Source organism: Rousettus aegyptiacus, unplaced genomic scaffold, assembly GCF_014176215.1.
Source record: "Rousettus aegyptiacus isolate mRouAeg1 unplaced genomic scaffold, mRouAeg1.p scaffold_m13_p_4, whole genome shotgun sequence".
NCBI lineage: Eukaryota > Metazoa > Chordata > Mammalia > Chiroptera > Pteropodidae > Rousettus > Rousettus aegyptiacus.
In genome coordinates, this window is record NW_023416307.1 from 117,545,346 (window position 1) to 117,567,097 (window position 21,752).

General features: G+C 38.4%; 1 protein-coding gene across 14 annotated transcripts in view; it reads left to right on the plus strand.

Annotated features, from left to right (window-relative positions):
* Nucleotides 1-302: 302 nt before the first annotated feature.
* The window catches only part of GRM7 (glutamate metabotropic receptor 7), a 761,960-nt gene continuing 740,510 nt past the window's right edge, over nucleotides 303-21,752 (plus strand). For 12 of the 14 annotated variants that reach the window (XR_004950366.1, XR_004950365.1, XR_004950364.1 and 9 more), the window contains exon 1: nucleotides 304-1,149. Coding sequence is in view for 9 of the 14 variants with exons in the window: in XM_036218948.1 (XP_036074841.1) it covers nucleotides 631-1,149 (519 nt within the window). In the remaining 5 variants the exon portion in view is untranslated. Of the gene's footprint in view, nucleotides 1,150-21,752 lie in introns of all 14 variants that reach the window. The other 2 variants (XR_004950368.1, XM_036218955.1) reach the window with 2 other exon arrangements.

The following is a 21,752-nucleotide window of genomic DNA, read 5'->3' on the forward strand; positions in this document are numbered from 1 at the left end:
TGCCACCCGTGCCTAGAACGTGCATGTGGGTGCAGGCCGGCGATCGAGAGGCTTCTACAGTGAGATGGGGACAAGAGCTCAGCCCTCGCCTCCGACCTGCAACGCCTAAATCCCCTGGGGACCGAGAAACTCCCAATCCGAGGCACTCCCCCCCCCCCCACCTCCAGCCGCCCACTTATTCCCCCCTTACCTCAGCACGCAGCCCCTCCCTGCGTGATGATGCAAACCAGTAGGGAGGGCGGGCGCTGGAAAGGGTGGGGAGAGACTGAGAGCTAGCGAGCGAGGGAGGGTGTGGGAGGAGGAGGAGAGGGAGCCGAACGACCATTTAAAGCGATAGCAATCCGCGCCCTCTCCCCAGTGCTAGGCTGTTGAAGAGCGCGAGCGGCAAGTCGGGGAGCGCGAGCGCGGCGCGCCGGCGGGCGAACCCGAGAGCGCAAGGCGCCCCAAGCTGGCAGGCGCCGCGGGACCTCCCACCCTCTCCGGCCGCCCCTTCCCGGGCGCCTCCACCCTCCGTGCCTGCAGGAACCCCAGGGCTTCCCCGGAGGAGCTCACCCTAAGGAGCCCGGACCCCGGCGAGCCCGCCACCTTCTCCTCCAGCGCCGCCGCCGCCACCGCAGCAGTCGGAGCAGCATGGTCCAGCTGGGGAAGCTGCTCCGCGTCCTGACTTTGATGAAGTTCCCCTGCTGCGTACTGGAGGTGCTCCTGTGCGCGCTGGCGGCGGCGGCACGCGGCCAGGAGATGTACGCCCCGCACTCTATCCGGATCGAGGGGGACGTCACCCTCGGGGGGCTGTTCCCTGTGCACGCCAAGGGTCCCAGCGGAGTGCCTTGCGGAGACATCAAGAGGGAGAACGGGATCCACAGGCTGGAAGCGATGCTCTACGCCCTGGACCAGATCAACAGCGATCCCAACCTGCTGCCCAACGTGACGCTAGGCGCGCGGATCCTGGACACTTGTTCTAGGGACACTTACGCGCTCGAACAGTCGCTCACTTTCGTCCAGGCGCTCATCCAGAAGGACACCTCCGACGTGCGCTGCACCAACGGCGAGCCTCCGGTTTTCGTGAAGCCGGAGAAAGTAGTTGGAGTGATTGGGGCTTCGGGGAGTTCGGTCTCCATCATGGTAGCCAACATCTTGAGGCTTTTCCAGGTAGGGGGGCGCTCCCTTCGGGGCAGAGCGCGATGTAGCTCCCTGCGCCCTGATTCCTAAAAGCTGGTTTGGACTCCAAGGGTGCGGAGTCAGGTCAGCCCTCGCGCATTTCCACCCTGGAGATCCTTCCGAATCCACCCCCACCTCACCCGAGGAGGTACCTTCTAATCCCTACTTGGTTCATTTCCCTTCCATCTCTCCCCTGTGCGCGCTCCACTCCATCCGGCATGACATCCTGGATTTATGGCCCCATTTACAAGAAGCAATCTGCGAAAACAAGGCGATGATTTAAATGGGTTTGCATTAGAGTGAAATATGCTCCGAAAACAGGCTTGTAAAAGTGTCGGCTCCTTTGAGAGCAGGTTGGGCGCATGGAATATGAAAGATGAGAAGACGCCTCGAACCTGGGCATTTCTCAACTCCCCAGCTTCCCAGCCCCAGGCCGCCCAGCAAGCCACGGCTCCCTGGGAAAAATTCGTGAAGAGCTTTCTTAGGGAGGCACCTCTTAAGCCGAGGGCTAGGTCTTCACCTACATGAGGATGCTAATTACCCATCCCTCAGGTCGATTTTCCGACCTGTAGCCTGTCTCCGCAAGAGCTTGGGCGGAAGGTACGGGGACGCTCCCCAAGTGGGGAGATGCTACCCGCAGACGTGACCCCCTGGTGATTTGCTGTGGGCAAATGTTTGCACCGTCTAAATTGCATTTGCAGTCCGGCCACTGGCAGGAGATGGGCGATCAGCTTTCTACTCCTGCCACTTCAGAGCTAGTGATGAGCTCATGCTAACTGCGAAACAAAATCGCTTTCGCTGCCTCCTCCCTCCGCCTGTCCTTTCCCACAACCTCCCTAAGGCAGCCCCCCAACCCCAGTCCTTGGCTCCTAGGACGATTCCCGGAGCCAGCAGAGAAGGTGCCTGAAGCGAAGCAATGGGGTGCACTGAGCAAGGCCTGGCGGTTCTGCTCCTGGCGCCGGAGGGCGACAGCGAAATGGGAGGAAGGAGGATCCGGGGCAGCTGAGCGGTGGGCTCTACCGCAGTGTTCTCTCGCCGCCCGCTGCGCAGCCTCTGCCCCGTGGCTGCCGGGCTGCACTGGGTATATGAATGGGGATGGCTTTTAGGTTAAGAAATTGAGTTTTAGGGTCTGCGTGATTGTGGGTTTGCTTCTTTTTGTTTCTCCGTATTTCTCCCTATGTATCTTTCTCTCTCTGTGTTTTTTTTTTTTCTCTTCCAATTTCTGCCTCTGTTCTCCCTCTCTTCCCCGACCCCCAAGCATTTTGTTCATCTCAGTCTTGAGATGATCCTTTAATAATGCACAGCTCTCTCCCTGCCTGGTAGTGCCCAAACCCAATTAATCTCTTCTCCAGATGTTCGGGCTGACTCTGGTTTCCTTATGCTCCCTGTAACCAAGTGTTTTTCCGAAGAGTATTGGGTTTCTAAAGGGGACTCCTTGTGAGAGTCAAGCTGTCACCACATCAGCTCCCAGGAGTGTGAAGTTTGTTTTTGCGTCAGTAGGAGCGGTGCCATCTAAGGCTGCAGCTTGATATGGCCTCTGTGATCTTAAGAGCTTCCCTAGCACCTCCTGAGTATGCCATAATGGAGACCCCTAGATGTTTGCACACCCGAAAGTGTTCTGAGGGTAGTCTTCCCTCTGAGTTGACGCTTTCAGGAGAAGCCTAGGTTGTAACCAAAACCCAGAAGTGCTTTCTTCATCTCTGAGCTTAAAGCTAGACAACTCGAGGGGGCGGGGGTGAGGGGTGGAGGAGGTAATGCTGCAGGAGACCTGAGATCAGAGATCACCAGGGACCACTGGGCAATTCATAGGAACCCTGGGGAGTTAAAGGTGTGTTCAGTTTAGAATTTTAAAATTATTTCGCTGCCTGTTTTTGTCTTCACTCAGAGCATGGCAGTACTGCAGATGAGGGTGTCTTAAATAAAAGTAAAATATTGAAGTCAAGAGATCACAGACTAGGCTGAAGAACTGTGTTTGCTGAAAAACATTCCAAGGGGAGCTGATTCCTCTTCTGGTGTGTGACCCTGAGGGCACTTGCGAGGAAAGTATCAGATGGCCTTACTCTTAGTTTCCCTATTCCCTGGGCTGGGAAGTGAAGGAACTGGTGTTAGCCAGTGTTAGCAGTGTGGGGTGGGACCAAACTATTCAGAGAAAACACTGTCATTTTCCTCTAATTTGCAAATTGCAGCTATTCATGTTGTATTGAACAGCTGAGGGAGAAAGCCCCACCAGTTTTCACCTGCATTTATTGAGAAGAGGCTGGTAGTAGGAGGAATGCACCAACTTGTAGCTTGTGATGCGAGCTGGATATAACCGTTGGTGTGGGCATTCTGGTTAATCATTGCCCATGTTGGAATATATAGTAGCCTTTTTTATTATATGTGCTCTTAGAAGCTCCTGGCATGCAAGTCCAGTTCCCAGTTTCCCAGACCGTGTAAGCCTGCAAAATGAAGAGAGAGAATAGTAGTACACAGACCCATTGTTCAAAGGCACAATCAATTTAGGAAGAGAGAAAAGAATGGTAGGTGAATCTTCCCTGGGATTGCAGGGTTCAGTTCAATTAAGATTGTCCTATAAAAAAGAAACTCCTTTAAATGACTGAATTCTTAGCTGTCTAGAGATTTGAGTTCTTTTTTTCCGCAGTCTCTATGGGTTGCCAGGGGGACCGTGCCAAACCTATCATTTGAGACAAAAATGTATGGTGAGATAAGCTTCTAGACTGGGGGAAGGAATACTTAGTGACTTAAATGGGGGAGGGGGCAGGAGAGAGCGATGAGATGGTAATAAATGTAACAAATGCTGCTGCTGCCAGCAAAGCCTGGAATGAAGTTCTTCCCTGACAATTAGGCAAGAATGACTACTCAGATGTAAATAGTGTCTATGATTTCAGATTCTCATTTTCCTGCTGGTGTGTAAGACCAGAGATAAAGCTGAGTAAGTCCTCTATATATACACACTGAATTGGTTAGTAAGTGACATGTCAGAGGACTGGAATCATATCCAGTAGGTCTTTCAAATCCAAGAATTTGAGGCTAATGAAATTAGTGTGTGGCCAGGGCTCTGCCAACTACAATTAAGTCACTGCAACTACCCTGCAATGAATTTTCAGCTCAAAGAAGCATTGGGGAGGAATTTCTGGAGATTTGTTTCTGAGCTTGTATAAAATAATACCCTCTAATGCTAAGAAAGATTAAATTAAATTAATATCGACAATGGGTAACGTATTTTAAAAATAATTACAGAGTGGGGTTGGCTTAAAGTGGAGAGTTTATATAATGTGGTGCCCAGAGGCTAAATCTCCCCTGACCACTATTTTATGGGCTATAAGTAAGATATATTATAGTAGAAAGTAATGGGAACATTTTTATTCAAGGCTTCTCTGTTACTGACTTGAGAGCAAATACTCTGAGAGTATAAATTACTCTTGCTACATCCTGACTCTGAATGAATAATATTTCATGTGTAATGTCATGGTCTGTGCTATAGATTTGGAATTGAATGGCATCTGTTTCAGTTTTGTTCCCTCAGAAACAACTAGATGGAAAAAGTGGTCAACTTGACCTGTATTGGAGCATATTGCAAATCTAAACCTGTGTACTTTGTACCATAAGTGAAATAGATTTGTAAATTTTCAAATGTTTTCTTTCTATCCATTGAAGCTTAAATATTATTTCAAACTCTTGAGGCAACATTTCATGTATAAGTGCTTAATTTTCTTCTATCTATCTATCTATATCTATCATCTATCTATCTATCTATCTATCTATCTATCTATCTATCATCTATCTATCAATCTCATGTAATTGGATAGAACTAGGCACCTGGGATGGTATGAAATTACTATAGTGGATTTTTTTAAAAGCAACTCCAACCTACTCTTTTTAAAATTTCATAAATATAGGTGTTAGTGCCATTTGGAATAGCCTCTATAACAATCTCTGCCTCCACATTTACTGTGTCTAAGGAAATTTACCTAACAGATGGTGAGTAGGCAATTTTTAAAGGGGCATTTTTTGAAAGAGCAGAGAGGGAAAAGAGATAGGCACATAATATATTTGAAAATACCTCCACATGTATTTTATGTGCACAATTAGGATGTCTTTGGACATTTTTTTCTTTAAGAATCATTGAAATACTAGACGCCTTTAATTCAACTTTATAGACAATTAGAGTTTAGAAAACCATAATTACTCTATTTTTTACATACGTAGGTTTTGTCATAGATTTAAAAGGCCTTGACCTGGTTACTCAAAGTGTGTTGTCATCTTGATGCTGCTATTAAACAGCTGTGTTACCCTAAGTCACTCAGTTTTTCTAGGCCTCATCTGTCTCATCTGAGTTTTTTCTTTAAAAAAAAAAATGTGGTTTCTAGAAGTCTCTAATCTCTTTGTGTCATGATTTAGCTTGGAGAAAACCTGCTCTTGTCAAAACTCCATGATGCTGTATTTATTACCAGCTCCCACTCCGAACATTTGAGCGAGTTTGGGGAACATTTTAAGGCTATTTTTCACCTAACCATCTTAGTTAATATTAGTCTTGCTGATTTCCCTTTTTCTTTTACCAGCGTACTGCTTAGTGATATGTATTAAGGCTGGCAATGAGGCCAATGACCTCCGAGGTCAGCTTACTGCATGCTTATAAGATATAGAGCAGGAAATAAGAACTGTGGAGTTTATAGTAGCAGATCTAGTTTTTATTACCCAGTGTCCTATCCCCTTTCATTTTGCAAAAACAGCAGGCTTTTCTTTTGGAAAACTGCCAAATGACTTACTGCCTCCTCCCTGGTCCCAGGGAAGAGTACTGGCTCCTTTCTGGCCTGACTGAGCTCAAGCAAAGCAGGTGATTGGTTCATGTGTAGGCATCTGACCTTGACTAGGCCTATCCAAATCCTCCCTACGACTTTTTTGTCAAGGAAAAATGGGAAAGTTTTCTCTTCCCTTGGAATTTGTAAGCTGGAGAGATATGACTGTGGGACTCCCAGTGGCCATCCGACACAAGAAGAGACTCTCTGTAGAAGAAAAAGCATGTCGTGCTAAGCAGGGCTAAGTGATGAAGAGAGCTGAGCCCTACTGATATCTGAGTCTAACTGCATCCCAGAATTTCTAGTACTTTTTCTTAAAATTTCTTTTTACTATTTTGAGTTTCGTTTCAGCCATGTGCAACTGAAAAGAAAGCATCACAACTAAAACAGCTGATTTCTCTCATTTGTGTAAAGTTCGCCGACTGACATTCAAGTGTAAAATACTATGTGATATTTTCTTTACTTTAAATATAATCCTTCTAACCCAGGTTTTGGGCATTCAAAACTTATCATCCTTTTCCACTCCTCCCAACATTTACCATTTAACTTTAAGCATTTGTGTTCATATTTTTCCCATCTTGATGCAGTTGAGAGAGACGGGCGAATACTTTCTGATGTAAACTGCAGTCTATTGGTCCTTCTGTTTGGAAGCTTTAGAATCATACTTGGTTCCTTTCATTAAATCAATTTTTTTTTTTATGTCCCCAGGGCACAGGAGCATTTTCATGGCATAATAGAGTACAAAGTACATTAAACTCCTGGGTCACTCTACAGTAAGCATCAAGCCTAACTATTTTTCACCCCTTTTTATTTTAAATAGGCAAAAAAGTAGAGTTGTAAACACATGTTCTCAATAACTAAAATGTACATGTAATTACTACTTAAGAGAACGTTTATGCAACATATAGTCAGACTGATTACTTAATGGACATTTTGCCAATTGGCACAATAAATATATATGTTTTATGTACTTAATAAAAACAAAAAACAATAAAATTTTCTTACAGGTAAATATCTGAAAAGAGTATTGCGCCAGAACACTTAATATTATGGTATTTCCATGTTGACAAATAACCTTTTCAATTATATTTACTACTAAACATTTCTTGGATCGAGATTTTAAGGTAAAAAAAAATAAAACATATGAGACTACAATGATATGGGGCACATATCTCATTTTAGGAGATCAGAAGTTCTATCGCTTTTCAATAATAGTTCAAGTAACCATAATAATAATAATTTGAGTCCTCACGATGAGCCACTATGTGATATACTGTAAATATTTCATCTCATTTAGTTTTGACAATAGTTGTGCATAGGACATGTTGTGATCCCTATTGTATAGCTGAAGAAAGTGATTATCATAATCCAAAATCACATAACATGTAAGTATCAAAGTCTAAATTCAAATGCAGATTTGTCTGACAATACCCAAGTTGTTAACCACTAAGCATACTGCTTGGTTGTTGCACAAACGCAGAAATGTTTAACAATTATAGATTTGCCTACCCTCAAATTGTAGTGGCTTAAAGACACCAAAGTTGCTGATTGCCTAACCACATCTGTTTACAGAAAGAAATAATATTTTATTTTAGTTCTAAAACAGATTAAATCTGTTTTAATCTGTAGGTCCTTAGAAACTTGAGCACACAAATACTTACCTCTAAATAAAAGGCACTTTTTTCCCATGGTGCAACAGGTAGCCTTGTTTGCAGGCAATAAATATATAGTAGACTCTTCATTCAAATAAATAAATGAGAGATGTTTTTCTTTGTGCTGATTCAGTGTCCGTCATTATAGATTATCATGTTTCTTCCTGAACTTTATTTCATTCACTCCACACTTTCTACAAACCTCAAGTGGGAAAATCCATCACTCAGATATATATGTGCAAAGTGAGAGTACTGTATTAATACAATTGCTGAAAGTCAAGTTGACAGAGCACAGGAAATATATCCTAACAAATGCAACATTATGTTTGTGTGGGCCATAGAACGAGGGAAGGATTTTCAATTTAATGGATTATTTTTCCTGTTGCTATAAAAGTGCTACAGTGTAATAGTTTTATAATTGGTCATTTACAGAATTCTCCATCTCTGAGTGTTGTGCTTTCTCCATTCTGCGGCTGCCGATTCTTTCTTCTAGTCTTGATGGAAGCTCACAAGGAAACCACTTCAAAGGGCTTGGCCTGTTTTTCTGCATTATTGTTTAGATATAAATATTTCTCTTTGTTAAAGTACTATTTTAACTTTTTATTGTGTTTTAAAATGGACTATGCTCCGAAGGTATTAGCACATCCAGACATACTATGGAATATCTTCTAGTAGAAAACACACTTCTATCAAAGGACTTATCAGAATTTTTATTTAGGAGTTAAGAATCAAATTCAAGAGTTAGACTTGAATTTAAATTCATACTAACGACTTATTATCTGTCTGACTCTGATCAAACAGGTACTATACTTCCATCTTCAATTTCCTCATCTTTGAAATGGTATAAAAATATATCAGTCTGATAGGATAATTGTAAAGATTGCATAAAATGTGTGTGAAAATATTTTAGCATGGAGTTTAGCATGTTTAACATTGAAAAGTTATTATTATTTGCTATCATTAAATATCATTATTGCTTAAATGTCACTATTGCTAATTTTACTATAAAATTACCATAATCATGATGGATTCAACTCTTTTCTGTTTCTTTAGTTTAAATGGAAAATATATAAACCGGGAGAGAAAGAGAACCCTTTAGTAATAATGTTCAGTGGAATGAGAATTTTCATGGCACTGATTAAAGCAAATCATGAATTCCATAGACCTAAGATAGCAAAAAGGCCAAGAGAAGAGCGGTGGGCCTTAAGGTTAGCAGCCCCAGGCTTGAATTCCATTGTAATATTGTGATCTTTTTCTAGCTACAGAACCTTGAGGAAATTACTTAAACTTTTTGAGCTTTACTGCTAGTTTCCTCATCTATATTTTTCCATAAATATTTATTAAGCATCCCTATGTGTACATTTTTACATGGGTGGATATATCGGTGAATACAATAGACAAGAGCTTTCTTTTTCATTCTTTTACAGTCCTTCCTTCCTTCCTTCCTTTCCCCCTCCTCCTCCTCCTCCTCCTTCTCCTCTTCCTCCTCCTGCTCTTCTTCTTTTTCTCTCCCCCTCCCACCCTTCCTCAGCTTACACTGTCATGTGGAAACAGATGGATGTTATAAATAAATTCTATGGTATGTTAGAAGTTGATGAGTGCTATGGAATAAGGAAAATAGTCTGGAGCACTGAAGAATATTGGGTTGAGAGTGCTAGAGGGGTGTACAGGTGGGTTCTAATTTCAAATAGGGTAGTCAGGGTAGATTTCATAATGTGACATTTGAACAAAGACTTGAAGTGAGGGAGTCGTCAGAGTGGATTTTGGGGAGACCACTCTTTGAGAGCAGGAGCAGCCAGCATCAAAACTCTAAGGCAGAAATATTCCTGGTAATGTTGGAGGACTCCCAAGGAGGCCATGATAGCTGAGTAAGTCATTAGGGAGGAAGGGGCAGCAGGAGGGCTTGAGGTCAGAGATGGGATGGGGTATATTGGGTGGGTCGTTGGAAGTCAGCACAAGCATTTTGTCTTTTACTCTAAATGTTTACAGCCAGTGGTAGGATTTTAGCACTAGATCTGTCTCTTGTTTTAAAAATAATAACTTTATTGTGGTATTGAGCATAGGGGACAAGAGTAGAATGGGAGAGAATCTCAGGAGGTGATTACTGGTGTCTACAAGATAGACATTGGTGGCTTGTGCCAGGATTTAGCAGCAGATGTTCCAGGAAGTGACACATTTGGAAGGTGGTGACATTTCCTAGGAATCAAATGTGAGATGTGAAAGGAAGAAAGGGGACGAAGGTGAATCCAAGATTTGGGGCTTGGATAACTGTAAAGATGTAGTTACTATCACCTGAGATGGAAAAGGTTTAGGGAGAAGTACTTTTGGAAAATTAAAGATCAGTTTTGGAGATATAAAATTTGAAATGTTTTCTTGACATCCAAATAGAGATGCTGAATATACAGCTAGATATACGAGTCAGCAGTTCTTAAGAAAAGTCTAGAGATATGTTTTAATAAAATGAAAATATTAAAAATGATTACATGGAATTGTCATTATGAAGATTAAATAAGATAATGATTAACACTATATTCTCAAAACATTTAATAACTATTAGCTAAAAATAATTATCCTGAAAGAAAAATATTCTATACAGTTGACCATTGAACTATGAGGATGTTAGAGTGCCAACCCCTCCACACAGTCAAAAATCTGCATGTAACTTCTGACTCTCCAAGACCTCAGTGGTCCTTTAGTGGATTGGTTTCAGGACCCTCACATATACAAAACTTTGTGGATGATCATGTCCCTTATATAAAATGGTGTAGAATAATGCATACAGTCAGCCTTCTACATACACAGACCCCCAAAAACAGATCAAAAATAAATCTTTTCAATCCATGGTTGGTTGAATCCACGGATGTAAAAACTGTGGATGCGAAAGGCCAATTGTATATTTATTGAAAAATATCTGCATAAAAGCACAACCGTGCAGCTGAAACCTGTGTTATTCAAGGGTCAACTGCAATTTGTTTCACAGTAAAACTGAACAAAATGGTGTCACATCATTTAATAGTATTTGTGACTCAATTATTTTAGTCAAGACACCATAGCTACAAACATTTCGAGTAAACATTTCAATCTTCTACCTTTCACTCTGATACTGTAGCCATAACCATATTTTGTAAGGTTTAAGTTAGTTGTGATAGGGTACCTCTTTAATTAGAAGTAATTGTGAACTATCTAGTCCATTACAACTATGAATGTGTATGTGTGTGTGTGTGTGTGTGTGTGTGTATAGAGAGAGACAGAGACAGAGATCACTCTCTCTCTACACACACACACACAATTTTATGCCTCCAGAAACTCGGTGGATAATTTGCATCACTGATATACATGAGAGTTTAAGCAGTTACTGCATAGTCAAGGAAAAATGATGTACTTGTCTTATAACATCCATATGGATAGCTACTCTGAACAATTTTACCAGGTATTTTCATATCTTTCATTAACTTTGCAATTGAAAACATGGCAGGGGGAATTTTATCTTACTAATTTTGAGCTCCCTTTAGATATTTGCAAATCCTTAAACAGCCTTTGTAGTTTAACCAAATTCTGTTCCTTATTTATTTGGCTACCAGATATTGGTCTAAGCATATATTTATACTAAAAAAATGCATGACCATGTTGTCACTATGCATCTATAATTTTATTTTAACACTATCATTATGTAAACTATATTTTAATTGTAATTATAACAAATTCTATATCAACACACATCTATTTCTAGTGTTCAGGGGAAGAGCAGCATGTAGTAAATTTTATCAAAATATAGCATCTGAAGAACAGAACAGAGGGTAATTGTGTAATTTTGTATTCACTATAATTAAGTTCAATAGAGTTGGCATAAGAATTAAGATGAAAAAATACAAAGCATTGAGGCACCATGGCTCCTACTCATAACATACCCTTTTTACGTCAGAGAGCACAGGCTTGGTGTCTTTCTGTACAGAAATAGGAAAAGGAGGAGGCCAGAGGATGAATGACAGGTATGAGAAGAGTAGAACTATGAAAAGTTACATGAAAATGAAATACTGCTTTTGGATTCAGTAGGAGGGGAAAATCTACTAGCGCGCATGCCTACTGGCATTTTCTGGAACAGTTAAACCAATGTCAAGTTTGCTTTCCCACCTTCCACATTAGTAGAGACATACTTACACACCAGTCTTTGCTTCCTGTTTCTTGATAATTGGTTGAGAAAGTTATCACAAGAACTGTACTTTATGAACAAAGAACATTGCTTTGAAATTATTGGTGCTCCTTCAGTTGCCGCTCTCTAAGCTTGATCTCTCTTTCTCTTGGACTTATTTAAGTTTGGAGTGCAGGAATGAGTAATGCGGAAAGATCATTGGACTTTTTCTATCTTCATGAGGCAGTATAGCATAATGGTTAAGTCTGTAGGTGTTGGGCATAGTTTGAATCCCTGATTTTCACTTACTAACCATATAAGCTTGGGCAATTTACCTGATTACCTGGGCCTCTGGATTCCTTTCTGTAAGATAATAATAATGATATTCCATCCTTATAGGACCGTTTTCAAGGTTAAGTGAGGTTACCTTTGCCAAGCACTTAATACAATGCTTAGAGACAGTGAGATCTATTTATTATAATTATTGTGGTAGTTGTTGTTATCATCGTCATCATCATCGTCATCACCATCGCTACCGCACCCTCCCCCATGCCAGGTGCTATCGCTGTCTTTCCTATGCCTTATTCCGTTATTACCCAACCCCCTTTCCTGTTATGTTTCTGTGCAGGGTAGAGTTGTCATCAGGGCTTTTGCTTCCACTGGTATCTGACCCCTAGTCATCGCGGTGACATTACCAGGACACAGCATTTATTGCTGCTCATTTAAATGATCCCTGTTTTGAGAAAGGAAGTTGGATGTTGAAACCTAACAGGGTCAAAGAGAAAGGACTTTCTTTTTGACTCAGGAGGACTGAGTGAAACATTCAAGCCCTCAAAGGAGAATTAGGCAAAGGGCGAAATGCTTAATTGTATACTTTAGTGATTAACAGCAAGTCAGATAGACTGAACTTGAACTCATTGCCATCATACACTGACAGTGTGATCTTAGGTGCTTATTGTAAACTCTCTGGGCCCTAATGTACATCTGAAAGAAAGGAATAATATTAGGACCTACTGCATAGCATCATTTTGAATAATAAATGAGTAAATCTCTTTAAAACATTCAGTACATTGTTTGGCATACAGTAAGCACTTAATAAATTTCAGCTTCTGTTACTACTACCTCTACTAATATTATTAAGTAGTTGAACAAATCTGAGGCCCTCCCTCAGTTTGCACATGATCATTTGGACAACCAGCTTACATTTGTCAAGCATTGCTTGTATATGAAGCCTCCTGAACTCAGGGGTCCTTCAACTGTACTCCCAGTCAGAGCCAGTTCGGGGGAGCAAAATTCATATGACCACTTCCACCATCAACATAACTCTCACTGTCACTCTGCCAACCATACCAAGCACTTTCTGTGTGCCAGGCACCAAACTTAGCCCTGTATATGGCTGTATCATGTTATTCTTATACTCAGGTAGAAAGCTTTATCATCCCCATTTTACACATAAAGAAACTAAAGTGTTGAGAAGTAAGCAACTCAAATAAGAGATGGAGCCAGGTTTCCAAACCCGTATTTCTCTGACCTCAAGAGCCCTTACATATTATTATACCACATACTGGTAATAAAATCTTCTAGCCACTCCAGTAAGAGTAGAGAAGATTCTCGATCCTCATATTCCTCTATTCCCCATCCCACCCCTCATCTTGTTACAAGAAGAGAGAAAAGGGGACCCCTCAAGGACCAAAGGGAGCTATTCTCTTCAGACTTTCCAGAATCAACTAATATTTTATTTCTTTCTTAAGAATCCCCACATATTCTTTTTGGTACTTACCTTGGCCTTTTAGTATTCTTATGTTCTGTACATGACTCATCCACTCTATTTAATGTTAATTTATTTGAGGTCAAGTATAGGGTCTTAGTCATCCTGAGATACAATTATCTCCTGTAACATCAAACTCCGCTTTTCTTCTGGGAGTGCTTCTGCAGATATTTTAGTTTTGTTGAAATGTGCTCAGCAATAGTACATTAAAAGTTACATAGAAAATGCTTTCTTGTAAGAAAAACTTTCTAAATAAATTTCTAGTTGGTTATTTTTATAGGATTATTACAGGGTTCTGGATCTTCAGGGATTTTTTAAATATTAAGTACCTCATATTACTTTAACATATGATAATAAACTTGAGTTTTCTCTATCAAACCTACAAGGCTTCACTAGCTTTTAACTTAGCTTGTTGATTATGTGTTGTTGACTTCTCCATTTACAATATAACTTGGTCTGGGCAGGAGTGGGCTGGGTATGAAAGTGTATCTTAGAGCCATACATTGGTTTTCTAGAGAATTAACATAAAAAAACTTGAGTTCTTTCATATTTCTCTAGAACTCATCAACTATTTCATTTGTGTAACCCATTCATCCAGGATGAATAAAACTGTTTTCAAAGTGTTTATCTTAAATTGTTCATATTTTTCTCACTAGTCTTAATTGGGAAGAGAGTAGGCTGAATGGAAGTCATTATGACCACTGGGGCCATTGAGGTCTTGAGTGCTTGCTAGGTGCCAGGTACTTTGCAGAACACTGCAAGTGGATTATGTCATTTAATCTCTTGATAGTCATATTATAAAAATATGTACTATGATACCCTATAATGCACACATGGAACAGAACCTCAGAAGTGATTATTTACTCATTAAAACATGGTAGAAGTATAACTTGAATTCAGGTCTCTGGGTCCCAAATCAGTGATTTTTTCCACTAAATTAAAGTTATATAAATCTGTAAGAGTGCACTAGTTTCTATAATTTCCTCAGCCATAACTTTTTATAATTGTCTGATTGCAAGCTTACATTGATGAAGAGAGGTAGGGAAGAATTTCACTGTACTGCATTGTATCTTAGATCAGTATGAAGTCTGTTTTATGATACCAGTTCATCCATTCATTTATCCATTAATTCAACAAAACATTGAATGGCATTCAGATCACACACATTATAACAGAATGAATGTCCTTTCCATAGCCTCTCCCATGGTAGTCAGAGAAGCCTTGGACAGGTTTGCCAGCATTGGGGGAGGGGTTTGGTGCTGGGAGCCTAGCTTGTCCCACAGGACAAAAAAAGAAGTCTTGATGCCATGGTCCAGCAGCACATGTCGTCTTACTATTTTTGCCTTGAATTAATGATACAAGTGCTTTAGATTTGGATATGGAAATTGAGAATATATATATGTGTGTGTATACACACACACACACATATATATGCACATATAAATACACATATATATACATTTTGGCTTCTACTAACAAGTAACAAATACAATTATTAGCAGACACACACACAAGAAAATAACCAGATTTAATTCAATAACTTCCTTTTTTGTTGATTTCTGGTTGTGATTTTACATCTGCAGATATATTTGCTAAAGAAAATATTCCTTCTATTTTATAAAAAAATGAATTCACTTAACACCCATACAGCATATTCCAAGCATCTTAGTACAGTTTAAATCTTTAATAGCATTAGAGTATGGAATTGCAAACATACCAAAAATTCTTTTGAAAGTTTAATTATTTAAATTTCTCTTATACCTATTTACTTTTGTGAAGTTGTGAAAAATAAACATTAAATCATATTGTCTGTTTCTGTCTGTGTAATTGAAGACAGCAAATGCTGACTGGAACACAAAATGCTGAAATTAAAAATGTATTATTTGAAACGATTAAAACTAAGAAAATGGCAACAAAATTCAAAGAATTAAACTTTCAAACTCACTTTTTGTGCGTATGTAGTGCTTCTTCTGACAAGATTAATTTTAGGTCTCTAGTATGACCTTTAGGACACCTGTTTAATGAGCAAATTATTTTGTGTCTGAGACTGCTCTATGCACTAGAAATTCTAAAATTAGTGTAATAATAATAATAATAATACAAACAACAACAAATCTTCATAGACTTCCTTGCAAAGAAGTAAAGTCCACTGAGAAAACAGACTGGTGAATCTCACATTAAAAATGACAAGGATTTTTGTTAATGTGCTGAGGAATCATGGCACGCATTCTGACCAGGTAACTTCCTAAACCTCATCTCCAGCTGAACAGGTTTAACATCCTGCAAACTCTGTTTTTGGTGAATGCCTCCAGGAGAGTCTGAGATGGATGTTCTCAGTTGTCCTCAACCTTTAGTGTATGTACATCAGATTTTCCCAAGAGCCTCATTAAAACACAGATTCCTGGGCTCCTCCAAGAGAGTTTCTGGATCAGTAAGTTTATATTTCTCATCCAGATTTTCTGGGTCAGTAGGTTTGCATTTCTTACCACTCTTCACATGTTGCTGATATTACTGACCCAAGGACCACACTTTGAGAACCATTTATTTATGAAAAGTACCTTCTAAAACTCTGCAGTATGGGATTCTGCATGTCATGAACAGGATGGGCACAGAAGAACATAGGAGGACAAAGGAGCTATACCCTAAATTGACCAAAGATAACAATAGTAGCTAGAATTGATTGACCCAAGAAAGATTACAAGAACTTTACCTGCATTAACTCATTTAATCCTAACAATAAAGCATGCAGATGCTGCTTAATGATCTTATCTTACAGGGGAGGCCAGAGAAAGTAATTAAGTTGGCCAATTCCTAAACTACTATGTCACAGATTAAGAATTGAAATCTAGGAAGTCCGATCCAGACCCCACACTCTTAACCATTCTACTTACAGAGAGATGTAAAAGGTTGTCAGTGAAAGCTTTCTGGAAGGACTGGCCTCTGAGTATAGATAGAAAGATGAGTGGACATAAATATATTACTCATTTTTTGTTTGTTTGTTTGTTTGTTTGTTTGTTTGCAGGGGATAAGTATCAGGGCTTCCCAAAGGAACCAGCCCTCCCACACATCTACCCTAAGCAAATCTGAATATCCAGAGTCTAGAATAGGAGTATGACTAGGGGATGTTGGGAAGGGTTCTAGAAACCTGAGGCTAGAATTCCGTGTCTATTATTAATGAGTTTGGCTGAATTAATAAAAAGCAAATAAGAGATTTACCTCATTTTCATATGTAACAGGAAGTATGTAGATGGTCCCTCTGGTTAGTTCAGTAACTAAAGAATATAAGCAAGAAATAGGTTCCTTCTATCTTCCAGCTCCCACATCTCTAGCATGTCTCTGTGATTCCCTTAGTTTCAAGGTGACTGCTGAATCTCTAGCAATGTTCTAACCATTCAGGCAGGAGAAACAGAAGGAAGGAGGGAAGGAAGGAAGGGAGGGAGAAAGAGAGAAAAAAGGAAAGAAAGAAAATAAAAAGAAGAAAAAAGAAAGGCAGTGTCTAAATTAGTGAGCAAATTATTTGCCACAAATTATCAACAGACATCTACTTAGATCTCATCAGCTAGGGATTTAAGCTGACCAGCTGACCACCTTAGCCTTAAGGATAACAGTAGCTCCTAAGCCAGGTCTCTAATAGTAAGGAATAAGGAGAGAGTGGTGATTGACTAGGCAGCTAGCAGTGTCTGCACAGATTTCTGCCTAAGTGTCCTAAAGAAATACCCCCAAACTCTGTTTTATTTAGCATATTTTACTTTAAAGAATAGTGGGGAAACATTACTTATCTGTAAATAGCCTCTTAAAAAGAGTACAATTATATAATTATGCTACCCCCTGGAGAGTTTCTTTCTTCTAAACACTCTTTGAAAACTGTTCAAGGTTGAGGACATTTTGATCTTAATTTAGTAACTTGCAGTTGATTATCCTGGAATGATATCCTCTCTCTGCAGATGTTCTGTCAGGCTTTAGAAAATTCTGGAAGAAGTGGACAGAGAACTTTCATGGTACATGTGTAAGTGATATGAATCTGTTTGAAATAAAATCCATTTAGGGACCAAAAAGCATTTCATGTCTTTGCTATTTTTTTTCTCCTTCTATATTTTCACAAATTTTTCTTTCAAAAATGCCTTTGAACAAATCTGTTAGATATGACCCATCCATTTCTCCTGTCTGAATTCGTTACTACTAAACATTCTTTAGCCTGCTGTCTCTCACTCCTCTTTGTCACAATCATTTATCTGGGTCTTCATCCCATCTCATCTCATATTTGGACTCATGTTTTAGAGTAAAGCAGCAGTCAGCTATGACTTCTCCATAACTTGAAGAACCTGACTTTGTGTGAAAAATAGTAGACTTAGTGATTAATTTAAAAGGTAATCAATATGTGGAATGTTTCTGAAAATTAAAGAAAAAAAAGCATAAAAATATAAGCCCTGAAATAAATGTAGAATTCATCCCATTCAGATATTTAATTTTACAGATAAGGCAACCAAAATCTAAAGGAAAAAATCATTAGTTAAACACTAGGAGATAAACCTTAAATCTCTGCAGCATGATATACTGGAAGTTCATTTTTCACTCAGTAGTTTAGTATGGGCTTTGGTGGTTTGGGATTATTTTCTGCTTAGTGATTTAGGAACCCACTGCCTTCATTATGTGGCTTCTACATTTTTCTCAAAAAATAAAGGAAAGTTGCAAGAGCAAATATCAACTAATTATCCTTCAAGTATAAACCATTCATATCACTTCTGGTCACATTCGTTGGAAAAGAACCAGGAATGTGGCCATGCATAGATAGATGCAAGTGGAGATGGAGGATGTCCCTGGCTTTGTTCTAGGGATACGTCTAAAATTTGGAGGAACTAATTAAAGTCTTTAGTCATAATTGATCATTTCTACCACAAAGAATGATTGGTCTAAGACAATGGATTGTGTGTGTGTGTGTGTATACTAAACACATATATATCGATACATAGGCATAGTCTATATAAATTAGTATAGGCCAACGCTTGGGGGCTTCTACCTTGTAAAAGGAATATAGATTAAATTTCCTCTTGTTGCTCTCCTTCCTAGTTCAAGATCACTACAATTTTTCTTCATCCTAATAGCTCACCCTTACCTCAATGTCAGATGTAAACTGTGAAAGAAATTATTCCAAAGTCTCCAATGCTTTAAAAAGTAATACAATACTGAAATCCTAACAATTTTACTCTGTGGGAAGTAAATTTAGATTGATATAAAAAAAAAAAAAAAGGCCGAATTTTCTTTTACTCAAATAATCTGAGCCATGGTATAAAATAAAGGGGAAATTGGTGAACTATAAGTCTTATTGAAAATTAAAATATCTTTAATTGTAAAAGTAATAAAAATTCACTGCAGAGACTCCAAAAATTGAGAGAATATAAAGAAGACAAAGTAAAAGTAAATCAAAATTCCATTTCTGATAAATCACCTCTTGAGGATTTTTAAAACTGTTTCTGTGAGGGGGTATACAGTAACATAATGCAAGCATAAAATATTTTAATTAGATCAAACTATAAAATTATTTTATAACATATTTTTACTTGCAATATATTATGAACAGGGTTCTGTATCACCTAATAAAAGCCTGTATCCCCATTTTAATGGTTGGATAGCATCCCACTATTTATTTAACCAGTCTCTTACTGCTCAACATTTAGATTTCCAACATTTTTTCTTCTCTAAACAATGAGAGAAACATCCTTGTTCATATGTCTTTGAGCATTTATTCATTTATTTTCCTAGATTGGATTTCTGGAATGTGAATGGCTGCTTGTCAATATTGGTACCTTCTGCCATATTGTCTTCCAGAAAGGTTACTCTGCCTTACTTTTCTACTAGAAATTTAACATCCTGTGTGGTTCCTTACACTCTTGCTAATAGTGGTATTATCAGTTTTTAAAAAATCTTTATAATTCTGATGATTAAAATATGACATCTAAATTATTTTAATAGTATTTTAATTAATAATAGTGAGGGTGAACATATTTTCATATCTTTATTGGCTGTTTATATATTTTCTTTTGTAACTTTATGACATTTACTTATTTTTCTCATCAATTTATAATAACTTTTATATATTAATACGTTTATTTTGTTATATTGTGACAGATGCAGTTTGTTTTCTTTTAATTTACTAATTTTTATACTATACGTGTAGGACATGTTTAATATTATCTAATCTATTTTAAAAAAAAACTTAATGAACATAAGCATGGGGAAAACCACCAGTTACTCTCTTGTATGGCATAATCAATTTATTTTCTTTGGGCCAATATAAGAATGTAAATCTTTATTTTTTGTGGTTGGGAAGAGTCAAGTCCCTCTGAAATGGATTATATCCTTTGTGATGCAATAATGGAAGATTTTATAGGGTAGATGGAGTCTACAGAAGAAAAGGCCATAAATCACACTCCATTGGGGTAGCCTTATTTATAAAAATGGCACTTAAGATTGTATGCTTGCCATCAGATAAGAATAATTAATTTTTAGAATGAAATGCTAATGTTAGCAAGAACAACCTAGGAAAGGCTAGTGGCAAGAAGGGAGGGGTTTGAGAGTGGGGCCTAGCCTATGTCTCCTCTAAAATAGGAATACTTTAAACTCTGGAACTCTTTCATGAGATATCTTGATCCAATTAACCTAGCTAGATTGGGTTGTCAAATAGGGTGAGTAGATTGAGAAGTTCAAGAGTTCATCCTTGGTCCCCTCTGGAAATGAGCAGAGAGTATTATGTTGAGCAGAGGGTATCAATCCACAATGTAGAGACTTCGAACACCCCCCATAGTCATTGATGTCAATGTGAGACAAATAACAACACAAATTGTGCTGATAACAGTATCAATGAGGTGATGTTTAGTCCTTTAAATGACTAATGTGTTTTTTCTGTGTGCTATCCATTGGCAAAATGGGCAAAGTCATATGACAGATCTATGTGGTAGAGATGAATATGACACTCAGTTTTTTGAAAAACTGAAATTTCATCCATTTGTCAAGAACAGTGGTTACTTATTCTGCTTTATTCCCCCAGGTAGAAGTAGATGACATTGTAGACAGTAAGATGTTACCCCATTTCACATAACTAATATCTAATAAGTGTTGTAGTTATAATAAATATAATTTATTTAATGTTTCTTATATTACCGTATTGTAATGATTAAGAGTGTAGTTTTTTGAGCTAGATAATCCTGGGTAGGAATCTCACCTCTATAACCTCTTTACTTTTTCCAGTTTTGTTGAGGTATAATTAACAAACAAAATTGTAAGATATTTAAATTGTACATCATGATGGTTTGATATATGTATACATTGTGAAAAAATTTTCCTCATCAAGTTAATTAACACATCCAGCACCTCACATATTTATCTCTGTTTTGGTGAGAACACTTAAGTTCTACTCCCTTAGCAAGTTTCAATTATATAATTTTAATTACCATTATCAATTATCAATTAAACCATTATTAGTATTATCAATTATAGTTACCAAGTTGTACATTTGATCCTCAGATCATATTTATCTTATAGATGAAAGTTTGTACCCTTTACCAACCTCTCCCTATTTCCTCCACCCCACAGCCCCTGACAACCACTTTCTGCTTTGTTTCTATTAGGTTGACTTTTTTTTTTAATTTAAAAACATTTTTTTTAGATTCCACATATAAGTGATACCATGCATTTGTCTTTGTCTGGCTGCCTTCCAGTTTCATTTATATCATCACAAAGGATAGGATCTCGTTTTTGTTTTTGTTTTTTTTTTTAAGCTGAATAATATATCCATCATTACATCTTAACTGAGTAATTTTTGGTACATTATTTATACTTTTTAAGACTCAAGGATTTGTCCTTCTCTGAAAATAATATGCTAACAGGTTATTTTCTGATATGTAGATTGGTTGCTGAATCAACAAATTCTCATTTGAGATAATAAATGTGACACTTAGCATTTCTTTAACATTTATTATTACTCTCCCTGTTAATTTTTGCAATAAATTATGTAATAAGTAGTAATAATAATTTTATAAAATGCTTTGGGTGCACCAGGCACTTTTCATATATATTATCTTACTGCATCCATACGGCAAGTTACTACGTAGATAGTATCTTCCACATTTTTTCCTTTGGAGGTAACTGAAGCTCAGTGAGATTGGATAGCTTGCTCAAGATATGAACTCAGGTCTGAATCACTCCACATGTATGTTCTTAACTACTTAATGTCTATAATTCAACATCTG